The following is a 23,196-nucleotide window of genomic DNA, read 5'->3' on the forward strand; positions in this document are numbered from 1 at the left end:
CCCTGTCTGGTCCAGGACTCTTCTGATCTTTCCTGTCAGAAAAAAAAGTCTGTTACCCCCTACTGTCCTGTCCATTTTACAGTCTCTCATGAAATGTCCCATGTGGCCACATTTATAACATTTGCCCGTGGATCTGACTCTTCCTTCACTCTTAGTTACCTCTGCAATTTTCCTTTGCATTTTACTGTCCTGATTTGTCTCCTGAATCCAGTCCTTTATTATGTTCAGAAATGTCTGGTATTAATTAGCATTTCTGAGTGCAATCTTTGTGTGATAATCCACAAAGGTACACTTGTTAGCCATCGAGTAAAGAAAACTACCGTCGTCAGGAGACATGTCTGGGCAATTAAATGTGGATTTGTACAGTGACAGGTACTCACTGCAAAATAAAACAGGGTCTTCACCTTTTTTAAATCTGGCATTTTCTAGTGCATTGGTTCCTCTAGCATCTCTCCCTCGCATCACTCTCTGTAACTCTCCCATTCTGTCTGCTGCATTTCCCCAATTGGAATTAAGTTCTGCCAACAGACCAGTATGAGTCCCCACAGGAGGCAGTAATTTCTCACACAGCTGTGAAGGGAGCCATGCACGCAGTAGCACACAGGCGTCTCTGTTTCCCAAATTATATTGAGTGACTACAGCTTCCAGCTTATTGGAGAGGCTGACAGGTGAGGCTGAAGTGTCAAACTTCCCCAATATCTGGCACAGGTTTGTGCGATCCTGTATAGAGAGTGTTGTGGAGTGCACATTATGATTTGCATGACCTTGCCCTTGAGCATTTCTGTGTTGGTGATCAATCCTGTCTGGGATAGGATTAAAGAGGCTTCCATCTGAAAATGGTGCCTGTGAATAATGGCGCACAGTGTTGCCGCTAATCCGTTTGCCGCTTATCGCTATTTAACGTTAAAGCCCTATTGTTAGCGTTAAAGCCTTATCGTTATTTAGCGTTAACACACAGAACCCTCTCTGTACCTATCCCTAACCCATAAACCCTAAGATCCCCCCAGTGCCTAACCGTAACCTTGACAGTGTTACATTAAATCCATTCACCATTTTGCAGTTAAATAACGTCTGCAGTTTGGCTTATGTAGGTTAGCTATTGATAAATAACATTAGTGTGTGCCACTATTGATAAATAACGTTAGTGTGTGCCACTATTGATAAATAACATTAGTGTGTGCCACTATTGATAAATAACGTTAGTGTGTGCCACTATTGATAAATAACGTTAGTGTGTGCCACTATTGATAAATAACATTAGTGTGTGCCACTATTGATAAATAACGTTAGTGTGTGCCACTATTGATAAATAACGTTAGTGTGTGCCACTATTGATAAATAACATTAGTGTGTGCCACTATTGATAAATAACGTTAGTGTGTGCCACTATTGATAAATAACGTTAGTGTGTGCCACTATTGATAAATAACGTTAGTGTGTGCCACTATTGATAAATAACGTTAGTGTGTGCCACTATTGATAAATAACGTTAGTGTGTGCCACTATTGATAAATAACGTTAGTGTGTGCCACTATTGATAAATAACGTTAGTGTGTGCAGTTTTTCTTCTTTTTCCCCTATGCGCCATTATTATGCAGTACTAACGATAAATAGCGATAAGCGTATCTTTTTAATGCGGCGCCATTTTTATGCATAGGCGCTGTGCGCCATTATTCACTGATCCCTTAAAGAGTGTGGAATTTTGATTCAATGAAAGCTCAGGAGGAGATTGAGATTCGTCTGCAGTACAAATCGGATGCTCCTCTCTGCCTCTTTGCTCCTTTCCCAGGGATCTGTAATCTGAGCTGTTACCATGGTTGCATGCATTGTAACCTTGTGCTTTTAACAACTGTAAACATTGTTCCTTTTGAGCCAGCTGCTCTGTAAGCTTTTGCATAACACAATCTTTCTGTGACTCTTTTGCTTCCAAAGATGCAATATGTAATTATCTGAGTCTGCATCTAGATTCATAATCCTCTAAACTTTCTTGTAAATCACAATTCTCTTCACTAAGTTTATCAACTTCCTCTTTCAATTCCTCACATTCACAAGCATTCTTCTTCATATCCATGGCCAAACAACCTTGCGTAATGTTATCAAGCTCCTTTCTTAGCTGAGCTTTTTCAGTGTAAAATTGCAATTCTTTTTGTAAAGCGATCGCTTTCATCTTAATTAACATATCAATGAGATTGGCCATTCTCTGTTTTCTATTTTTTTTTAGAAGACACTTTAGTTTGTAATTTTTCATTCTGTACGTCGCACTGCTTTTCTAAATCACCAAACTGATGAGTCAAAGCCTCATCCGTACATAAATGATAAGAAGCAAAGGAACGCGAACCACTGAAGTTTGTTCACATGCAAACCGTTCGGGCCATCTCTACTGAGGACTGAGTAACTATAGCCTGAGGTTTACTATATCAGAATTTACTATTCCAGGCAGGGCCGGATTTCTGGAAAGGCGACAAAGGCCACGGCCTAGGGCGATAAATTCAGACAAGATAAGAGGGGCGGCATGACTTGGAGAGAGAAGAGGTCATATGTCAAAATTAATCACCTCTTCTGGTCCCACAGCACAGCCAGCCAGCGCCCTGCTCTGCACTAATAGCTGAATTCCAGAGTTCCCCAATTCCAGCAAGTCTCTCTCTCAATCAACATCTGCTGTCACCTCATCTGATGATCAATTCCTCTTATCATGATCATACAAGTTGATGTGAGAAATACCAGGGATTTACATTACAAAGCAGATAGAACTAAGTTCCGCTGAGTTTTAATGCAGGCATTCAAAGACATCAGTGAACCCTGCTAATTTCTTCACTTTCTCCTTTACAATTGTGACACTGACCCCAGCAGCTGTAAATTACACTTTCTTATCTCTAGTCTACTTAAATTTATGGCTTTAGGTTTTTTTTTTCTTCCTAGCCAGCAGTGGTCTCAGTTAACTTATTCCTGACTCATTTTCTGTTCCTACCATCTATGAGAGGAATAAAAATGCTGTTTGCTTTACTTTCATTGCTAAACTGTCACTGTCACCTGAGCTGTTACTACCTCTATGCTAGTCTGTATAGTTTGGCATCCTTCTCCTTTCCTGTAGCAGTAAAGCATTGTACCGTTTTAGCCACAGCGAAAGCAGAGAGTTTTGAATGAGGATGATACCATTTATTGGCTTAAAAGAAAAAAGTAATCTTTCTGTGAATAAGCCTTCTTAAGACTTTGTTTCTGTATACTGTCAATATGTTAGAGCACACCACCATATGTACTTTCAACATTCAAAAGAGATACATAGATTTTTCAAATAAAAATAAATATCATTCAGATGCTTTAAAGTGGAGCTGAACTCTTGCACAGGACAGAAGGAAAACATAGAAAAATCTACCTTGTATTTTTTTAGAGAGCCTGTGTAATTCCCCCTCATCTGTGTCTAATCTGACGTTGTAATTTGATCTCTTCTGTGTCCCCTGACTGCCACAACATCTAAGCTAAATTGAAAGCACAGGATGTTAACAATATGTCTGCTTCCATGAAAGCAGGAAGTAGACACTGCCGATTTATTGCAGGATTTGTATCAGCTGTAACAAAGAAATGTTTTTTTTTAAAGGTTATTATGTTATTGTGTATCTTTTGAAGCAGAGAGGAAGTTCTGAGTTCAGGTCCGCTCTAATTACAACCAAACATCCAAAGTGGGTATTGACAGGATGTTTGCTACTTACCTGTTCTCTGTTTCTCTCCATTGAGCTGTCCTGTCACCTGTTTGTGGCTATGACTGCAGCCAGTCGCACAGAGGACAAAGAAGCAGCGCATGCTCTGGCCACTCACGCTCCCTGTCACCTGTGTGTGGCTCTGACTGCAGCCAGTCGCACAGAGGACAAAGAAGCAGCGCATGCTCTGGCCACTCACGCTCCCTGTCACCTGTTTGTGGCTATGACTGCAGCCAGTCGCACAGAGGACAAAGAAGCAGCGCATGCTCTGGCCACTCACGCTCCCTGTCACCTGTATGTGGCTATGACTGCAGCCAGTCGCACAGAGGACAAAGAAGCAGCGCATGCTCTGGCCACTCACGCTCCCTGTCACCTGTTTGTGGCGCTGACTGCAGCCAGTCTCACAGAGGACAAAGAAGCAGCGCATACTCTGGCCACTCGCGCTCCCTGCCACCTGTCTGTGGCTCTGACTGCAGCCAGTCTCACAGAGGACAAAGAAGCAGCGCATGCTCTGGCCACTCCCGCTCCCTGTCACTTGTATGTGGCTATGACTGCAGCCAGTCTCACAGAGGACAAAGAAGCAGCGCATGCTCTGGCCTCTCACGCTCCCTGTCACCTGTTTGTGGCGCTGACTGCAGCCAGTCTCACAGAGGACAAAGAAGCAGCACATACTCTGGCCACTCGCACTCCCTGCCACCTGTCTGTGGCTCTGACTGCAGCCAGTCTCACAGAGGACAAAGAAGCAGCGCATGCTCTGGCCACTTGCGACTTGCGCAAGTTTTCTGCTCCTGCCCAGATGTGCACAGCAACCAACGCCAGTATAGTGTTATGCATTCTTGACAAGTACATATATCAGTTCAGTATCATTTCTCAAGTATGCATTCCCAGAACACCAGGCCCGGCCCTAGACCATTTGCCGCCTGAGGCAAATTTTAAAGAAGCCGCCGCCGCCCCCCGCCCCCCCCCCCCCCCGTGGGTGTGCGGGGGCCACCCGAGCTGGAGGGGATAGCGGGCAGGAAGGGGGTATTGGGCCTAGCGGCGGGGAGGGGGGTCGGACCCCCCCTCCCTCGCCTGGGTCCCCCGTCCTCTTGTTAGGCTTGTTAGGTCGCTGGCTGGCTGCAGCTATAAGAGGCAACGGGCGGGGATCACTCACCTTCCTCGTTCCAGCCTGCGCTCCACTGACGTCACTTCCTGCTACGCTATGCCTGCTATCCCCTCCAGTTCGGGCGGCCCTCCCCACCCACGGACGGGCGGGTGCCGCCCCCCCAGAAGTGCCGCCTGAGGCAAACGTTTCACCCCGCCTCATGGGCGGGCTGGCCCTGCAGAACACTATTGGCTGCTTTGCACATTCGGGCAGGAGCACAAATTGCAGGAATTATTGAGCAGACAGAGCATCCTCTGATTCTTGGCTGAATGGGAGGCAGAGCAGCACTACTGAAATGAGCCCATTCAAACCAATGATCGATAGTCAGTGTTGGTCAGAATGTTTTTTGGTAGTGGTGGTGGTGGCGGCGGCGCCGGGGGGGGGGGGGGGGGGTAGATGACAGCAGGCCTAGGGCACTGGAAAGTACAAATCCGGCCCTGATTCCAGGATACACACTGGTGTTGTCACTACTTATTCCCTGGAAAATCTGCATTGACCTTTTTTCCTCCAGTCAGGGACAACGTCCTCCAGAGAGGGAACCATTACCTGAACCTGCCAGAGGGAGAGAAGCTTGAGCTGATCGTCACTGAGTGGAACCCCAGCTCAAATGAAACGGAACAATCTACCAAGGCAAGTCAACTTGTAGGAAAGTCTTAATGGTGTAACTAGAAGAATGGAAATATTCTTATAATATATTGATTGGATTGAGGGTAAGATTTAAAGTTGAGATCTAAACCCACTTGTGTTCCTCTGCTTTCAGGGTCCTCAGTCCGGCCAGCCCGAGGGTGAAGGTAAGAAATAATAATTTTGCTCAGAGAAACACACGTCAGAAGTTGTTGGATACAATGGTTATCCTTATAAACACACCAGTGATTGTTAGAGAGTGTGCATTAGGCATGCCAGAACATGTTCCCCATAGTGCCATTTTGTGACCCTTCACCCTGAAGTCAGGGGGGACAGGAGAGCCAATAAGACATGATCACCACCTGGGCCACTCCCCTCTAAAAAAGATAAAATCCTGGTGGCCATTTTCTTTCTGCATTAGTCAATGTAGGGAGAGGAGCTGCTGCTGCTGCTGCTGCTGCCGATGGAGGGACATTGAGAGACAGGCTTTTTGTGATGGTGTGCTGTGAAGCTGCTTCCTAGGTGCGCTGCTACTTGTAGTGCGCAGCGCAGGTAGAGACTCCCAGTAGTTGGTCTTACAACTCTTACTGACCACAAAAATGCTTTTGAGGAAGGACAGTGACATTCAATCGCTGAATATCAATGTGCCAATGTGTTAAACATGTAGTGATTGTTACAATGTCCCTTTACTACCTGTATGATTGTACTGTGTGTCTCTGTGTTGCCATAAAAAATAAATATTTAAATTGTGACCAAACCCCTTGGCAGGTCACTCAATGCCTGCTGTGTGTGGAATGTGTATTGACTGTCACCGTGTCCCTTTACCACCTGTGTGATCATGCTCTGCTTGCTAGGTCATCTCTGTGTGGCAAAAAAAAAAATTGATTTAAATTTTGATAATACCCCTTGGGTGGTCACCCACTCCATCAAACTTGACAGGCAGAGGCAGGGCAAAGTGTAGAGGTAGTAGAGGGCATCATCTCATGGCTGGGGCATATGTGATCTTATGCAGAAGGAGAAAAACAACTATCAATTCTCTAAATGCAGAAGAGGTGGTTGACTGGCTCACTCAGCGTTTCATCTCTTCTACCTCTTCTGCTGCCAACGTACCTGCACCTTCCTCATCCTCCTCTGTGGTGGGCAACTGCAACACCACCTCCCCCACCACAGCACCTCCAAATGAACCAGATTGCCTAGAGGAGCTATCTCCTCAGACATTGATGGACAAAAGTGATGTGCAAGTATTGCCATTAGATGAAGGAGAGGAGCAAGGCAGATATCTTGAATTAATCAAAATGATATCAAGTGTATATGTAAAAAATATCAAAAAACTTTATTTAAACAACCGTGAGTAATTGTAACAATCAATGAGGGAGCTGCGGCGAACAGTGCCGTCACCGCAGCTGCCTCCGTGCCCTCGCCCGCCTCACCACCCGTCCTCGGGCGTCTAGCATGCCAAGGACGAGTTTGTCTCTCGCCCACAAGGTCGCATTGACGCGTGCGCGCGTTCACCGTCACGACCTTTATTCCACTAAGAGGCGGCTCAGCTGACTGGAGGGTCGGGTGACGTCACGCCATGCGCCCGCCACTCCTGATTGGCCTGGCGCAGGGGGGCGTGCCTCAGGGTCTCCTCGGGCTCTTAAGCTCGGAGGATTCATTCGTACTTTGTCTGCTGTTGCGATCACTTCGTGTTAGCACTCAGACCTTGGTTAGATCCGGTGTGCTTTGATCCGGGAGGAAACCGGGGATTTCACACAGTGATAGGATTTGAGCTTTATATTATTATTATCTGTTTATGACTCTGGCTCATTTCTGACTATTCTTACTCTCTAGTGATTCTGTACCTTTGCCCATCTGACCTTGTTGCCGACTCTGCCTGTTAACCGTTTCTTCTCTGCCTCCCGATTCTGTACTGTATCTGCATGTCTGTTACCCAACCCAATTAGTCTGACCTTTCTACTCACCAGTGAGCCCTTGTCACTGGTGAGGGGTTCGCTGTACTGACAGTGCCCACCAGCTCCTCTGGTGAGGTATAGCCAAATCTGTCAGTACGCACTGTTGCACCAAACACCACTGTGCATTAAAGTTTCACTCTTGTCTGGTTACTATACGTGCATTATTGGTGATTCTGCAGTACACCATATAATCTGGTATAGCCCCTGTATTATTGGTGATACTGCAGATCACCATATAACCAGAACTCTGTTTGTGCTGACCCGCTCATTACAATAATAAACAGAGTTAAAATCAAGGGCAAGTAGCGAAGCCACAAAATACATATTGCTGGCCAGCTCACAATATCTCATTCAGCAGTCACGCATACCACATGCAGCCTTTATTAAGATACCTCTTCTATCTGCTAATACTGGTGGTACCACCCATGCTTATATTGCTATTCAACAATCACAGTAGTGGACATCTGTGCAGTCTATAATGCTAGCATATCCAATTTCCAGCGACATGCAGAAGCGTTATTAGTAATATTCATGCATAACCATGTTAGTTTATTCCCAGCATCAGCCAGATAAACTCCTGACCTGATATAGTGCCACAGTAAACTGCCAGAGAGCAGTATTATCAGTTGTAGTTATCAGTTTTCATGCACAAAGGGTCTAGATACTTCAAAAGTATAAGTGAGCTTTCTTATAATTCAGCTGTCAGACGTCTCGGAAGATAGTCGCTAGAGATGGCCCGAACCTCCGATTTTAGGATCGCCAACCTCCGCAAACGTTTGCGAACTTGCGAACGTTCGTGAACTGCCATAGACTTTAATGGGGAGGTGAACTTTGAAAATTAGAAAAATTTATGCTGGCCAGAAAAGTGATGGAAAAGATGTTTCAAGGGGTCTAACACCTGGAGGGAGACATGGTTGAGTGGGATAGACGTCAAAAGTCCCAGAAATGTTTTTTGGCTTTGAGGCAAAGCAGTGTTTTAAGGGCAGAAATCACATTTTATGCTAAATTGCAGGCCTAAACTACTTTATAACATCTTGCATGTGTATACATCAATCAGGGAGTGTAATTCTTCCTCCTCCTCCTCTCTTGTCTTGTCTTCCAGGGATGTGTAGGATGTCAAAAGCCAGCTTACATACATTGGCCGGGAATCAAACCCAGGTCAACTGCTTTGAAGGCAGCTATGCTCACCACTACACCACCAACACTACATGCTAAAGCCAGCCTAGCATGTACCATTGCGATATACCCAAGAGAAAAATGAGCTTGCTTAGGGATTTGTAGGATGTCAAAAGCAACCTCACATACATTGGCCAGGAATCAAACCCAGGTCAACTGTTTGGAAGGCAGCTATGCTCACCACTATACCACCAACGCTACATGCTGAAACTGGCCTAGCATGTACCATTGTGATATACCCAAGATAAAAATGAGCTTGCTTAGGGATTTGTAGGATGTCAAAAGCAACCTCACATACATTGGCCAGATATCGAACCCAGGTCAACTGCTTGGAAGGCAGCTATGCTCACCACTATACCACCAACGCTACATGCTGAAGCCAGCCTAGAATGTACCATTGCAATATACCCAAGAGAAAAATGAGCTTGCTTATTTGCCTAATTTGCTAGATGAAAGCAGTGGGACACATGGTGATACTGCTTACAGGCTTCAATTCAAGACTTCAGAAAGATCATGTGCCCCCCTGGATGATGCTGGTGCAACACACACAGCAAAGGACAGCAATTTGAAGTCTGGAAGATTCCAGGGCAAGGGAGGGAAGGATGAAAAGCTAGGTGGCCATGCAACCATTCCTGCTAACCCAAAGCTTACTTGTGCCCTACAACACATTGGCTTAAGACTTGACCAAATCCAATGCTCCAATATGGGGAAGCTTCTCTGTTTGCTGTTTTTTTTTTTAAGTGTGGTGTCACAGTTCACTCATCTCGTCAACTACAAGAAAGGCCCAGGAGTAGTCTTAGCTACCGTAATATCTATGTTATGGCAGGGCCCTTATTACACTTTCTCTTACAGGGCTATGGAAACCGTTTTGCCCATGCGATAAAGCGAGGTGCAAAAATGAAATCATGCCTAGCAGAGGATGGTTTCAATCCATCAACCTCTGGGTTATGGGCCCAGCACACTTTCGCTGCACCACTCTGCTTACGTTTGTATAGAACCTTCAAGTTTAAGAAGGGTACAACATTAGTTGAAATAGTTACACTACTATCTATGTTACAGCAAGGCCTTAATGACACTTTCTCTTACGGGGCTATGGCCATCGATTGGCCCATGTGGTAAAGCAAGGTGTAACAACCGAAGTACACCTAGCAGAGGATGGTTTCGATCCATTGACCTCTGGGTTATGGGCTCAGAATGCTTCCGCTGCATCACTCTGCTGCCATACAGCAGACACTTCATTGTAGGAAAAAGTGAGTGAGACTGCTTAGCCGTACGGAAAAATGGGCACTCCTTTGCCTACTTCTTTCTGGCCTTTGTCATCATGAAAGGATCATAGAAATATATGTCGAAATTTGATATATACAGGTTTTGTTTAAAGTGGCATTAACATTCTTGGAGCAGGCTGTTTTCCTCCCTCCACAAGACACACATGCATCCACATAAAATCGTTTAGCAACAGCTGTGTGCACAGTCTCTGTGGTGCAATCAGTCAGCGTGTTCGGATGTTAAACGAAAGGTTGGTGGTTTAAGCCCAGAGAAAGAAAGAGATGATTCTACATGGCTATATGGGGTTCTCTTTGGGCAGCTGTTGAAAGCAAAAGGCAAGGCTGTCCCTGGGTGAGCTTAAACCACCAACCTTTCGGTTAACAGCTGAATGCGCTAACCGATTGTGCCACAGAGACTGTGCACGCAGTTGCTGTTGAATTAGTTTATGGGGATGTATGTGTGTCTTTTGGAGGAAGGAAGTAAGTCTGCTCCAAGAAGTTTCAGCATGTAGTGTTGGTGGTATAGTGGTGAGCATAGCTGCCTTCCAAGCAGTTGACCTGGGTTTGATTCCTGGCCAATGTATGTGAGGTTGCTTTTGACATCCTACAAATCCCTAAGCAAGCTAATTTTTCTCTTGGGTATATCACAAGGGTACATGCTAGGCTGGCTTCAGCATGTAGTGTTGGTGGTATAGTGGTGAGCATAGCTGCCTTCAAAGCAGTTGACCTGGGTTTGATTCCCGGCCAATGTATGTAAGCTGGCTTTTGACATCCTACACATCCCTGAAAGACAAGACAGGAGGAGGAGGAAGGGGAAAAAAAGCACAAGAACAAGATTAGCTCTCAAAAGAGCTCTTGTGGGTGCTATTTTAGGAATAAAAATCAACCAGGAGCAAGCTAACAAGCTTAAAGCGAACCAGAGACGTTGGGAAACATTTTTTATACATACCTGGGGCTTCTTCCAGCCCCATAAGCCTGGATCGCTCCCACGCCGCCGTCCTCCACTGCCTCTATCCGCCGGTACCGGGTCCCGTACTTTCGGCCAGTTGACGCACGCGTAGTGCATCACTGCTGGCGGATGAGGTCAATTTTCCGCATGTACAGGGGCTCCCACCATATCTTTACGCATGCGCCTCCATACTATGCAGGCGCATGTGTAAGGATATGGAGGGAGCCCCGTGCATGCGGAAAATTGGTTGCGTCCGCCGGAGGTAACGGGACCCGGTACCGGCGATAGAGGCAGCGGAGGATGGCGGTGTGGGAGCGATCCAGGCTTATGGGACTGGAGGAAGCCCCAAGAATGTATAAAAGCTTTTCCTATTTTTTAATGTGATTCATCTCTGGTTCCCTTTAAAAGAGCCTAACTAATCTTTCCCTATGAGAGTCTGCCAGCAGCTTCCCTTCACTAATTAATACAGGGACACGAACAATTATAATGGCTGGCGCTGCCTGCCTTATATAAGAGGGGGAGTTGCTCCAGGAGATAGTGTAGCCTAATTGGCTACAATGTGCCTGCTGACTGTGATGTAAATGGTCAAAGTTGACCCTAATGGTGCACTATGGGGGTGAACCGAACTTCCTGGAAAGTTCGCATGTGAACGCGAACCACCCATAGTTCATCTGGAACCGTTCGCCGGCAAACCGTTCGGGCCATTATTATTATTATTTATTGTATTTATAAAGCGCCAACATCTTACGCAGCGCTGCACAATAGATAAATGGGTTAACATACAGGTAGAACATACGGAAAGTCACAACAAAACAAGATCATGCAAATGATTTGATAACAATACAGTGTCATAGGTCAAAAGAGCTTTTGACAATAAAAGAGCTTTTTACAATTTTGGAAGTGCTTGCCTCCAACTGGAATTTTTATAGGTCAAAATAGAGACTGTTCGAGTCTACAAGAGGGGTGGTTGCGAGTAAGATTGCATAATCAAGCTGGATACGTTAGGGAGGAGGGCCCTGCCGGAGGCTTACAATCTAAAGGGTGGGGTGGAGACAATAGGTGCGTCTTTTGAGAGGGGGTCTAACAGAACATATTATGGTGCTGGTGTAGGGGGGTATGCGAGCGTGAAGAGGTGAGTCTTGAGAGCTTGTTTGAAGGAATTAAAGGTGGGGGCGAGTCTGACGGCTGGTGGGAGAGAGTTCCAGAGAGTTGGGGCGGCCCTGGTGAAGTCCTGCAATCGTGCGTGTAACTGAGTTATGCGTGGTGCGACTAGGCGCAGGTCATTGGAGGATCGGAGGGGGCGGGCTGGTATGTGCCTGTGGACCAGATCAGAGATGTAGGTTGGGCAGGTCTTGTGCACTGATTTGTAGGCAAAGCACAGGATTTTGAAATTGATCCTAAAGCTGATGGGGAGCCAGTGTAGTGCTTTACAGAGCGGAGTTGTAGAGGCGCTGCGGTGAGAAGAATGTATCAGTCTGGCTGCCGCATTCATTACCAATTTAAGTGGGTCAGTACGGTTAGAGGGGAGGCCATCTCTAATAGTCGCATGATGATCAAGGGGTCAAATTGTGAATCAGTTTCTCCTATATCAATAGGTTCATCCTCCTCTTTTCTCTTCTCTTGATGCCATAGCCTCAACATAACTTTACACAGAAATACATTTAGGTCTTTATAGATTTCAAAGGCATCGCCTCCTACTTGAGGTGAAAATGACAGCCCTTTGTTAAGCAATGACTGGTGATTTTCATTTAGCTGGAACTTGGAGAGATTTATCACTGTGTTGTTATTATCCACTATTTTGTCTTTTGTCGATTCCTGCTTCTTGTAGTCATACCTCCGCTGTTCCATCTGCTCTGTCCTTCCTGGTGTACCTCCTCCCCTCCCTCCTCCTCCTCGGAGTCTTCCTCTCTTCCTCTTCTTCACCTGTACCGACCTCTCTGCTTTCTCTTCCCTTACTCTGCCCTCTCTGATTTCCTCTGTCTAAAAAAGTGACGCTCTTCTTTGCGCTGGTTCCTGACCCCACTAAAGTGTCAGTTTCACCTCCAGAGCCCTCTCCTGAAGATCTTCTATTAGAACGCTTTCTATTTCTTTTCTTATTTAGGCTTATGGAGGGATTTAGTGCTTCATCTTTATCCCAATTTGTCAAATCTTTGGCAAATTTGGCCTGTTTGTCCTTTTTAATTTCACCTTGGATCTTTTGGATCTGGTTTTTCAATTGTTGATTAGGGAGGAAAAGTGTTAATTTCCCTGAAACAGGTCTAGAACCTTGGCACTTTCTTGTACTTCTAACGTGATTTCCTTCAGCTAGTCTTTTTCTTCCTCTGCAAAGAGTTCCAAAATCTCTACACCTCTTTTCAGAGCCCTCTCTTTCCATTTTACTATGAATCTCTGTGTGTGCAAATTCTCAGCTGGGATAATTCTCTCCAAGATTCCATCAGCTAACACCCCAACATCATGATATGAATCCAGAAGGGAAGAATTCCATTTTCGTTTTAGCTGTTTAATCAGTATGTTTTATGTATCTTAAAGTGCCCTCTTAATTCATGATACCCTGACTGATCCACTGTGGTATTTTCTCTAAAGGAGGCCCTGAGGTCCTTGTTGGATGAATGACGTAAGCTTGTCAGTCTGACTGAAATAGGACTAGGTTGTAGCGGGATTAAATAAGGCTGCTAAAGAAGTAAAATAGTTCTAAGATGATTTCTCTGACATAATTTCTCCTATATCCTAAAGCAGTATATGTTGTGAGGAATCTTAAAGAGACTCTGTAACAAAAAAAGTTCCCCGGGGGGGGGGGGGGGGGGGTACTCACCTCTGTAGGGGGAAGCCTCAGGGTCCCAATGAGGCTTCCCCCTCCCCTGTAGCTGCAGGCAGTCCAGCACTGGCACCCCCAAAGTTTCCTGCATTCCTCCCTCGACAAGCCTGACAAGCGCTAATTTATTTACCTTCCCTGGCTCCAGCGGGGGCGCTGTTGCGGCTCTCAGCACGGAGATAGGCGAAAATAGCCATTCTCTGTCAGGTCCGCTCTACTATGCAGGCGCTGGAGACTTGCGCCTGTGCAGTAGAGCGGCCCGACAGCGATCGGCTATTTCTGCCTATCTCTGAGCGGAGAGCCGATACTGCTCCTGCGCTGGAGCCGGGAAGGTAAATATTTACATCCCTGCTGTTCGAAGGGCCAGAGTGAGACTGCCGTGGGACACAGGAGGACGGTGAGTACCCCCCCAGGGGAACATTTTATTGTTACATATGAAAAAGAGAAGAACCGAGAGCCCGATATGGTGTAGTATGTCAAGATAATTGGATTATTAGAAAGAGTATGAATTGTATACTCACAAACCAGGGTTACCTCCAGGTAACCACTGTATAGGCAGGTGAGGAGATTAGCCTGTCCCCACTCAGGATTAAGAAGTCGCTCTCTGTAGGCTTGAAAAACAAGAAGGGGTATCCCCCTCCACCAAAGGTGGATACAATCAGTATTATGATAGAGAACAGAGGCGCCAAAAGGATAAAAACAATATTTAAAAGTTTTAAAATTATTGCTTAGGAGGCAGTGGTGGACTCACCTCCCACAAGCAGACACAACAACTGTGTATTCACAAAAGGGAAATTTATTGGTATACTCCAAATAGGATCGCAACACGTTTCGCAGGTCAAACCCGCTTCATCAGGCAATTACAGGAAGGAGCACACAACAGCAGTATGTCCAGATAGCACCTGGCGCCGGTTTTCTTTAAAACTTCATGACAAAATAATTGCACCTAACATATTTATCCTGTTAAAGCTTATTCCATCTGGCCTCTAATTGAAGTACTTGGAATCTGGTGACATCTAGTGGTGAATAAGGGGGTGTGAAATGTGTAGGTGGGCGGAGCCACATCACATCTGGCCGACCGAGCATCTACCACACACCACGCTGGGAAAAGCAACACACACTGACCTGCAAACGCACGCTGACAGCCCCATACGGGAAGACTTTACAAGACGCAGGGAACCGGAGGCATGTAAAGCTGGGATGCCACATTACTTTAAAAAATGAAGGTCAGTCAGTTCAAAAAATTGGGAAATATTTGAAAGTGTCCCCAAGTGCAGTCTCCAAGGGCCCGCACACTACCGCTCTGGGGTAAGAGTAAGGCTATCATTCATAAAGGAGCTGTCGGTAAGGGGAATCAATGCGGGAAAACACCGCTGCCGATATTTTAAACTTCTGGTTGGGCATTCATAAAAATGTATCCAGGTGCGATAGCAGTGCGGAAATTCCCTGAACTAGGCAGGCGGTAGGCTTGCGGAAGCACAGGAAGCTGCCGAGTTGATACATTTCTCTGTGTTCCGCTCTACTGCAGCTGCCTGGGAGGTCTGTGTGTCTCCATTAACTTACATAACATTGGTATCGCCACATCCGAGGGAGAGGTACTTCCCGACCTCACACCGCTTGCGGTGATCTTTATGAATGAACATTTTGCTACATTTGTTCCGATAATCACAGCACAAGGCAGTGATTTATCACTCTGCTCGGTAGTGTCATTTTTTCATGCGGAAAGAGCCTTTATGAATGCTGACTTTGCCGAGTGTTCGGTAAAGTCAGCTGTTTTAAGCATTTCCACATGCTTTATGAATGATAGCCAAAGTGTTGCAGTGCTCAGCAATACTGTCTCTGGCTCCCATTGCCTGGATGAGAGACGCTGCCGGAGTGATTCACAGAACTGTGTGAGACGCATAAGTGCTGTTTAATTATTAGAGATAGTGATGTGGTAGCTGTCTGTGGAACTATATGAATGGCATTCGGTGCAGCATGTGACTATCTTCCGAGACGTCTGACAGCTGAATTATAAGAAAGCTCACTTATACTTTTGAAGTATCTAGACCCTTTGTGCATGAAAACTGATAACTACAACTGATAATACTGCTCTCTGGCAGTTTACTGTGGCACTATATCAGGTCAGGAGTTTATCTGGCTGATGCTGGGAATAAACTAACATGGTTATGCATGAATATTACTAATAACGCTTCTGCATGTCGCTGGAAATTGGATATGCTAGCATTATAGACTGCACAGATGTCCACTACTGTGATTGTTGAATAGCAATATAAGCATACATCCCAACTTTCTGAGATGAGAAAGAGGGACACTTAAGCCCCATCCCTGCCACACCCCTGATCATGCCCCAGTCACACCCCTAGTCACGCATACCATAAAGACTTCATAAGAAAAATTTTGTTTTATAATTCATACCACGCTGGTCCTTTCTACCCTGCTTCATTTGCCTTCATATTAACATTTAAAAAATAGTAATATATCAATATAAAGGATGGGAATAAAGTTTAGAATCAAACACATTTTTTGTAGAGAAATACATATATTTACATAGAAAGAGGAACAAAGTCCTGAAAGGGGGACAAATGAGGAGGAAAGAGGGACAGAGGGACAGGGTTCCCAAAGAGGGACTGTCCCTTCGAAAAAGGGACAGTTGGGAGGTATGATATAAGCATGGGTGGTACCACCAGTATTAGCAGATAGAAGAGGTATCTTAATAAAGGCTGCATGTGGTATGCGTGACTGCTGAATGAGATATTGTGAGCTGGCCAGCAATATGTATTTTGTGGCTTCGCTACTTGCCCTTGATTTTAATTCTGTTTATTACTCACAGTTGTTTTAAATAAAGTTTTTTTTAATATCTTTGACATATACACTTGATACCATTTTGATTAATTCAAGATATTTACTAATCGGTTGTGTATTGGGGAGCAATGCTAATTGATTACTATATAAGATAACGGTGAGATAAGGTTCCCTACTCACTGAATCTTACCATATTAGCCTGCAACTATACAGATCCATAGAGGTTTGTAACCTCATTTATAGTGAGCAAGGCAGATATCCCTGCTGCTGTTGCCTACTATGAACTTGAAACTGTAAGCAATGAGGGTGATGATGTGGTGATGGATGTGTCATGGGTGCTCCCAAGAGAGGAACAGGGGGAGGAGAGTTCAGAGGGAGAGACCAAACCTTGGAAAAGGAGGAAAATGGTAGGAAGCAGGGAGAGGTAGAGGGGACAGGAGGAAAACAGCAGAGTGTGCCGTTACCTGGGTACTAGATCGGCTCAACAAGGCTCATTAGTAGGGAAAAACTTCTGTTTGTGCTGCTGACAGTTCAAAATTATTCTGTGTCACCATCAAATTAGTCATGGGTAGAGCAGAAGGAACAACTTCGCTGAGAAGGCACCTGGAGTCCCATCACAAAGCCAGTGGCAGGAAGCTCTTGAAGAAAGAAGCTGTCAAAGCACAAGCCAGCCTCCTTATGTTCTACTATCTGCCTCCTCCCCTCCTCCTCTCCCTAGTGCCTAGTTGTCCTCCAAGTCTGCCTACTTCATAGTTATCGCCATTGAGTCAGCATTCCATCCATCTGATGTTTGAGGGGAAAAATTATGTTGCTAGGTAACTCCTTTTCCCAACATCTGGCTTGTCAGAACTCAGAACTGCTAGCCCACCAGCTTTTATCATACCAGCTGGATGAATCTGAGGCCTTCAACATTTATACTGCTTGTGCTGCCCTTTCATCATCACAGTCCTTGAAAAATCATGTCTTCTTTTAATTGTTTTTTTTTTTAAATATTCTTCCATAGTTAAAACTTCTCAAGATAGTGAGGTGACCCAAGGGGACCCCCCATCTTCTCTAGTTGTGATTGAGAACCTCCAGGACAGCTGCACCACTGAGATGCTAAACCAACTGGTAGAGAGTATCAGTAAGAAGACTCAGGACTTGGAATTTTATGTGGAGAGAATTCCCGAGATCCTCTCTGCTGTGGTCACCTTCAGTTGCGAAATCGGTAAGGAGAACATGTGGTCTTATACATAGACTAAATGTGCATATGGAGCTTGGAATGTGGTGGGGGTGGGGTCCTACAAGTCCCATGATTCCCTACTAGCCAAACAGTAGAACCAGAAAAGGCTAGTGCAAGGTGGGCCTTTGGTTGCAGGAAGAAGAGCAGAAGTGGCTGAGGTATCTTTTTTTTTACATTCAAAAGTTTTATTGAGTTTTTGTATGAATGACAAACAAACATTAATCAGGAAGATTGAAAACAGGCGGTAATTTTCCAATGATAAGACAAAAGATATATGATAGATGATATAGTATGGTATAACATTATACATCAGCATGCAATTAAAGTGGAGTAATTATAAAAAAGAGGTCAAACGAGTTGGCATTAACCGACATAATAAAAATAATATAGAACAAATTACTGAAATAAGAAAAAGGAGAAGTTAGTCCAGTGGCAGCTGATGTAATAAGAGTAGATGTTCTTAAAGATATTACCCATAGTACTAAGTAGACATTTAAATCATATCACTACCACAGGCCGTATGGGAGGAAAAAGGCAAGAAAAGAGGGGGGAAAACAAAGAGGGGAGAGAAGGAGAAGGAGAAGGGAATAAGGAGAAAAGACCAGGGTGAGATCTGCAGAGGCCCATAGAAACACTAGGTTGGAAGGGGGGAGTGAATGTAGGCTCCTGGAGTCTAGGAGTTGAGATATCTAGTGGTAATTTTTGTAGTCATCAGAGTCTTTAAAGAGACCCCAACAAGCCCAAGTATGAACACATTGTTCTGCTTTATCTTGTGCAGTGAGGATAATCTCCTCCATCTGAGCAATGCTGTCCACTCTGGCCCACCATTGAGTGATGGAAGGAGGGTCTTGTTTTTTCCATAACAATGGAATCAACGATCTAGCTGCATTTATGAGGTGTACCAGTACTGTTTTTTTTGTAAGACTTTTGAGAGATCGAGCAACAGTGCAAAAGCAAAGCTTCAGGAGTGAAAGGGATTTGTATGGAAGAGATTTTGACTACCCACTTGTGCACCTCTTTCCAGAAATGGGACAAACTAGGGCAAGGCCAGAAGATATGTAACAGGTCCGCATTAGGGGCAGAGCATCTCCAATATGAGTCAGTAATGCCAGGAGCAAATTTACTAAGTAGCACTGGAGTCCTATACCAAAATGTGAAAATCTTGAAGCCTTGCTCTTGCATAGAGACATTCAAGGTGGATTTATGGGCCAGAGAAATGATAGATTGCCATTGCTCAGGTGTAAGGGACTTCCCCAATGCATCTTCCTATTTAGTTTGGTAGGGTATAGTGTCTGGTGTGCCCATCATGATTAGTAAATCATACAGTAAAGAGACTGTATGTCTGTGGGACCCAAGTTGCATTAGTGATTGTTTGAGAGGAGACATTGGCCTGCAGGCCCCAGATTTGTGTACAGGGTTGATTAGAAAACTGCAAAGTTGTAGATATGCCCAAAGAGGGAAATTGCCTGTGGACACTAATTGTTGTAGGGCTGTAATATCTTTGATCTCATTATTGTGGACGAAGTCTCTTAGTCTGGGGATACTAAGAGGGAGCCAACCATGGGCGAAAGAAGAAAAGTGACCCGGTGGGAAGGATGGATTGTTTCTTACTGGTGTCAAAGGGCCTATAAGGGAGGAACCCACTTTCTTAGAAAAAAGGCTTCTGAATAATTTAATGGTTGATTGGATCAGTGGGTGGGCCTGCTCACAAGTTTTGACTCTCTGGTCTATAATCCAAGGTAAGGCTTGTAAAGGGATTGGGAAGAGTTCTCTTTCAATAATAGCCCAATGTTTAATGGATTTAGGGTTGCACCATTCGAAAAGTCTGCTTAAAACCGTCGCTTGGTGATAAATCGCAAAGTTTGGAAGCCCAGCTCCCCCTTGATCTTTTAGGAGTTGAAGTATGCTATGACGTAACCTTGGGGTTTTGTTTCCCCAGACAAAGCCAGAAATTTTTGCTTGGAGTGTCTTGAGATAAGATTTGGGGAGAGCAATTGGGAGAACTTGGCAGACATATAAAAATGTAGGCAGAAGAGTCATTTTTACCGAGGCTATACATCCGAACCATGACAGATACGGTTTGGTTCCCCAAGCTGCTAGTTCAGACAGAAGTTTCACGTGTAGGGGTTCAAAATTGAGTTTAAGAATCAAATTTAGATGGGCCATCTGGATAGACTACAGGGAATCAGACAAGGCCAAAGCGTTTCTAACATGAAGTGTAATTAACTAATCACATGACTGAATAGTGAATGCACAGAGGTACAGCTGTTAATAACGCAACATACTTACAGAAAGTGGTAGATCATACATGAGCCTACCTACATATGTGTAGAGAAAAGAACCCTAACTACTTCCATTACAATGCGCTGTAGGATGTTGCCATATGTCTATGCCTAATGACGATTTTGTTCCTTTCCTTAGCCCTTGCCCCCCCATAATACCACTCCCTCTCCCCGCTCCCATACCCTCCTTCTTCCTTCCCTTTCCTTCCCCCTCCCCCCCTTACCCTTGCTCCCCTGGGTTGAAGAACAAACAAAAACTTAACCTTTACCTGCAATGTAAGACGTATTTCTTTATTTGTACTTTTACGGTAATCAATATGTCTCTTACCCATTCGAGCATTATCTGTTTAAATGTGTTTAAAACTTTAATAAAAACTTATTTTCAAAAAAAAGAATAAAATTTAGGTCCCAAGGAATGAGTACTCCCAGGCATTTAATAGCTTGAGCTGCCCATCTGAATGGGAATGCCCATTTGCATTGAGTAATTGAAGATTGAGATAGAGAGATAGACATTGCCTCAGATTTCTGAAAGTTTATTTTACAGTTAGAGAGGCCCTGAAATTCTGAGAAGCGAGACATGAGAATAGGTAAAGCGATTGATGGATTAGTAATACAAAATAACAGGTCATCTGCAAAGGCTGCAACCTTGAACTCCTCTCGACAAATCCCAACACCCCAGATATCGGGATCCCTTCTGACCATGTTTAGGAAGGGCTCCAGGGTTATTATAAAAAGCAATGGGGACAAAGGGTGGCCTTGTCTTGTACCATTCAGGATCTGTAGGGGGTCTGACAGGAAACCATTCACTTTAACCCGAGCCGATGGTTTATGGTAGAGAGATTGCAACCAACATAGCATTTGCGAATGAATCCCCAGGCCCTTTAGTACCTCAAACATGTAGTCCCAGGCTATGCGGTCAAATGCTTTTTCTGCATCGGTTGAAAGCAGCATGCCTGGGACTCCATGCTTTTAAAGATGGGCTAAAATAATACCCACCGTTTTCATGGTGTTATCTTTCCCTTCTCTATCAGGAACAAATCCAGATTGGTCTAGGTGTATCAAGTCTGGTATGAATGGAATAAGCCTGTTAGCCAGTATTTTAGCAAATATCTTTGCATCCACGTTTAGTAAGGAAATAGGGTGGTAGCTTGCACATTGCCCAGGATCTTTACCTTCTTTAGGTATTACTGCAATGTGTGCACTAAGGAAGTGAGTCGATGGTTTGACATCTTGATTAAGAGCATTAGATGCGCCTATAAAACGGCAAGCTAAAAATCTTTTTAAACAATTTGTAGTAAGCTACAGTGAAGCCGTCTGGGCCTGGGGATAGAGTTGGGCCGAACGGTTCGCCTGCGAACGGTTCCATGCGAACTTCCGTGGTTGTTGTTCGCGTCCCGCAGGCAAACTTTTGCGGAAGTTCGGTTCGCCCCATAATGCACCATGAGGGTCAACTTTGACCCTCTACATCACAGTCAGCAGGCCCAGTGTAGCCAATTAGGCTACACTAGCCCCTGGAGCCCCACCCCCCCTTATATAAGGCAGGCAGCGGCGGCCATTACAGTCACTCTTGTGCCTGCGTTAGTGAGAGTAGGGCGAGCTGCTGTCTGTCTCTCATAGGGAAAGATTAGTTAGGCTTAGCTTGTTCCTGGCTGCATACCTGTTCTGTGAACCCACCACTGCATACCTGTACTGTGAACCCACCACTGCGTACCTGTTCAGTGATCCCACCACTGCATACCTGTTCTGTGAACCCACCACTGCATACCTGTTCTGTGAACCCACCACTGCATACCTGTGCTGTGAACCCACCACTGCATACCTGTTCTGTGAACCCACGACTGCATACCTGTTCTGTGAACCCACCACTGCATACCTGTTCTGTGAACCCACCACTGCATACCTGTTCTGTGAACCCACCACTGCATACCTGTACTGTGAACCCACCACTGCATACCTGTTCAGTGAACCCACCACTGCATACCTGTTCTGTGAACCCACCACTGCATACCTGTTCTGTGAACCCACCACTGCATACCTGTTCTGTGAACCCACCACTGCGTACCTGTTCTGTGAACCCACCACTGCATACCTGTTCTGTGAACCCACCACTGCATACCTGTTCAGTGAACCCGCCACTGCATACCTGTACTGTGAACCCACCACTGCATACCTGTTCTGTGAACCCACCACTGCATACCTGTACTGTGAACCCACCACTGCATACCTGTTCTGTGAACCCACCACTGCATACCTGTACTGTGAACCCACCACTGCATACCTGTTCTGTGAACCCACCACTGCATACCTGTACTGTGAACCTACCACTGCATACCTGTTCTGTGAACCCATCACTGCATACCTGTTCTGTGAACCCACCACTGCATACCTGTTCTGTGAACCCACCACTGCATACCTGTTCTGTGAACCCACCACTGCATACCTGTTCTGTGAACCCACCACTGCATACCTGTACTGTGAATCCACCACTGCATACCTGTTCTGTGAACCCACCACTGCATACCTGTACTGTGAACCCACCACTGCATACCTGTTCTGTGAACCCACCACTGCATACCTGTACTGTGAACCCACCACTGCATACCTGTTCTGTGAACCCACCACTGCATACCTGTTCTGTGAACCCACCACTGCATACCTGTTCTGTGAACCCACCACTGCATACCTGTACTGTGAACCCACCACTGCATACCTGTTCTGTGAACCCACCACTGCATACCTGTACTGTGAACCCACCACTGCATACCTGTTCTGTGAACCCACCACTGCATACCTGTACTGTGAACCTACCACTGCATACCTGTTCTGTGAACCCACCACTGCATACCTGTTCTGTGAACCCACCACTGCATACCTGTTCTGTGAACCCACCACTGCATACCTGTTCTGTGAACCCACCACTGCATACCTGTTCAGTGAACCCACCACTGCATACCTGTTCAGTGAACCCACCACTGCATACCTGTTCTGTGAACCCACCACTGCATACCTGTACTGTGAACCCACCACTGCATACCTGTTCTGTGAACCCACCACTGCATACCTGTTCTGTGAACCCACCACTGCATACCTGTACTGTGAACCCACCACTGCATACCTGTTCTGTGAACCCACCACTGCATACCTGTACTGTGAACCCACCACTGCATACCTGTTCTGTGAACCCACCACTGCATACCTGTACTGTGAACCTACCACTGCATACCTGTTCTGTGAACCCACCACTGCATACCTGTTCTGTGAACCCAC

The 23,196-nt window shown here is 45.3% G+C and overlaps 1 protein-coding gene across 1 annotated transcript in view; it reads left to right on the forward strand.

Annotated features, from left to right (window-relative positions):
- Positions 1-23,196, forward strand: part of LOC137526222 (protein mono-ADP-ribosyltransferase PARP14-like) — a 494,364-nt gene that overhangs the window by 65,026 nt on the left and 406,142 nt on the right. Inside the window, exons 2-4 of the mRNA XM_068247439.1 lie at positions 5,351-5,469; positions 5,600-5,630; positions 17,429-17,632. Of these exons, the coding sequence (XP_068103540.1) occupies positions 5,351-5,469; positions 5,600-5,630; positions 17,429-17,632 (354 nt within the window). The remainder of the gene's footprint in view (positions 1-5,350; positions 5,470-5,599; positions 5,631-17,428; positions 17,633-23,196) is intronic.

Source organism: Hyperolius riggenbachi, chromosome 7 (genome assembly GCF_040937935.1).
Source record: "Hyperolius riggenbachi isolate aHypRig1 chromosome 7, aHypRig1.pri, whole genome shotgun sequence".
Taxonomy (NCBI): domain Eukaryota; kingdom Metazoa; phylum Chordata; class Amphibia; order Anura; family Hyperoliidae; genus Hyperolius; species Hyperolius riggenbachi.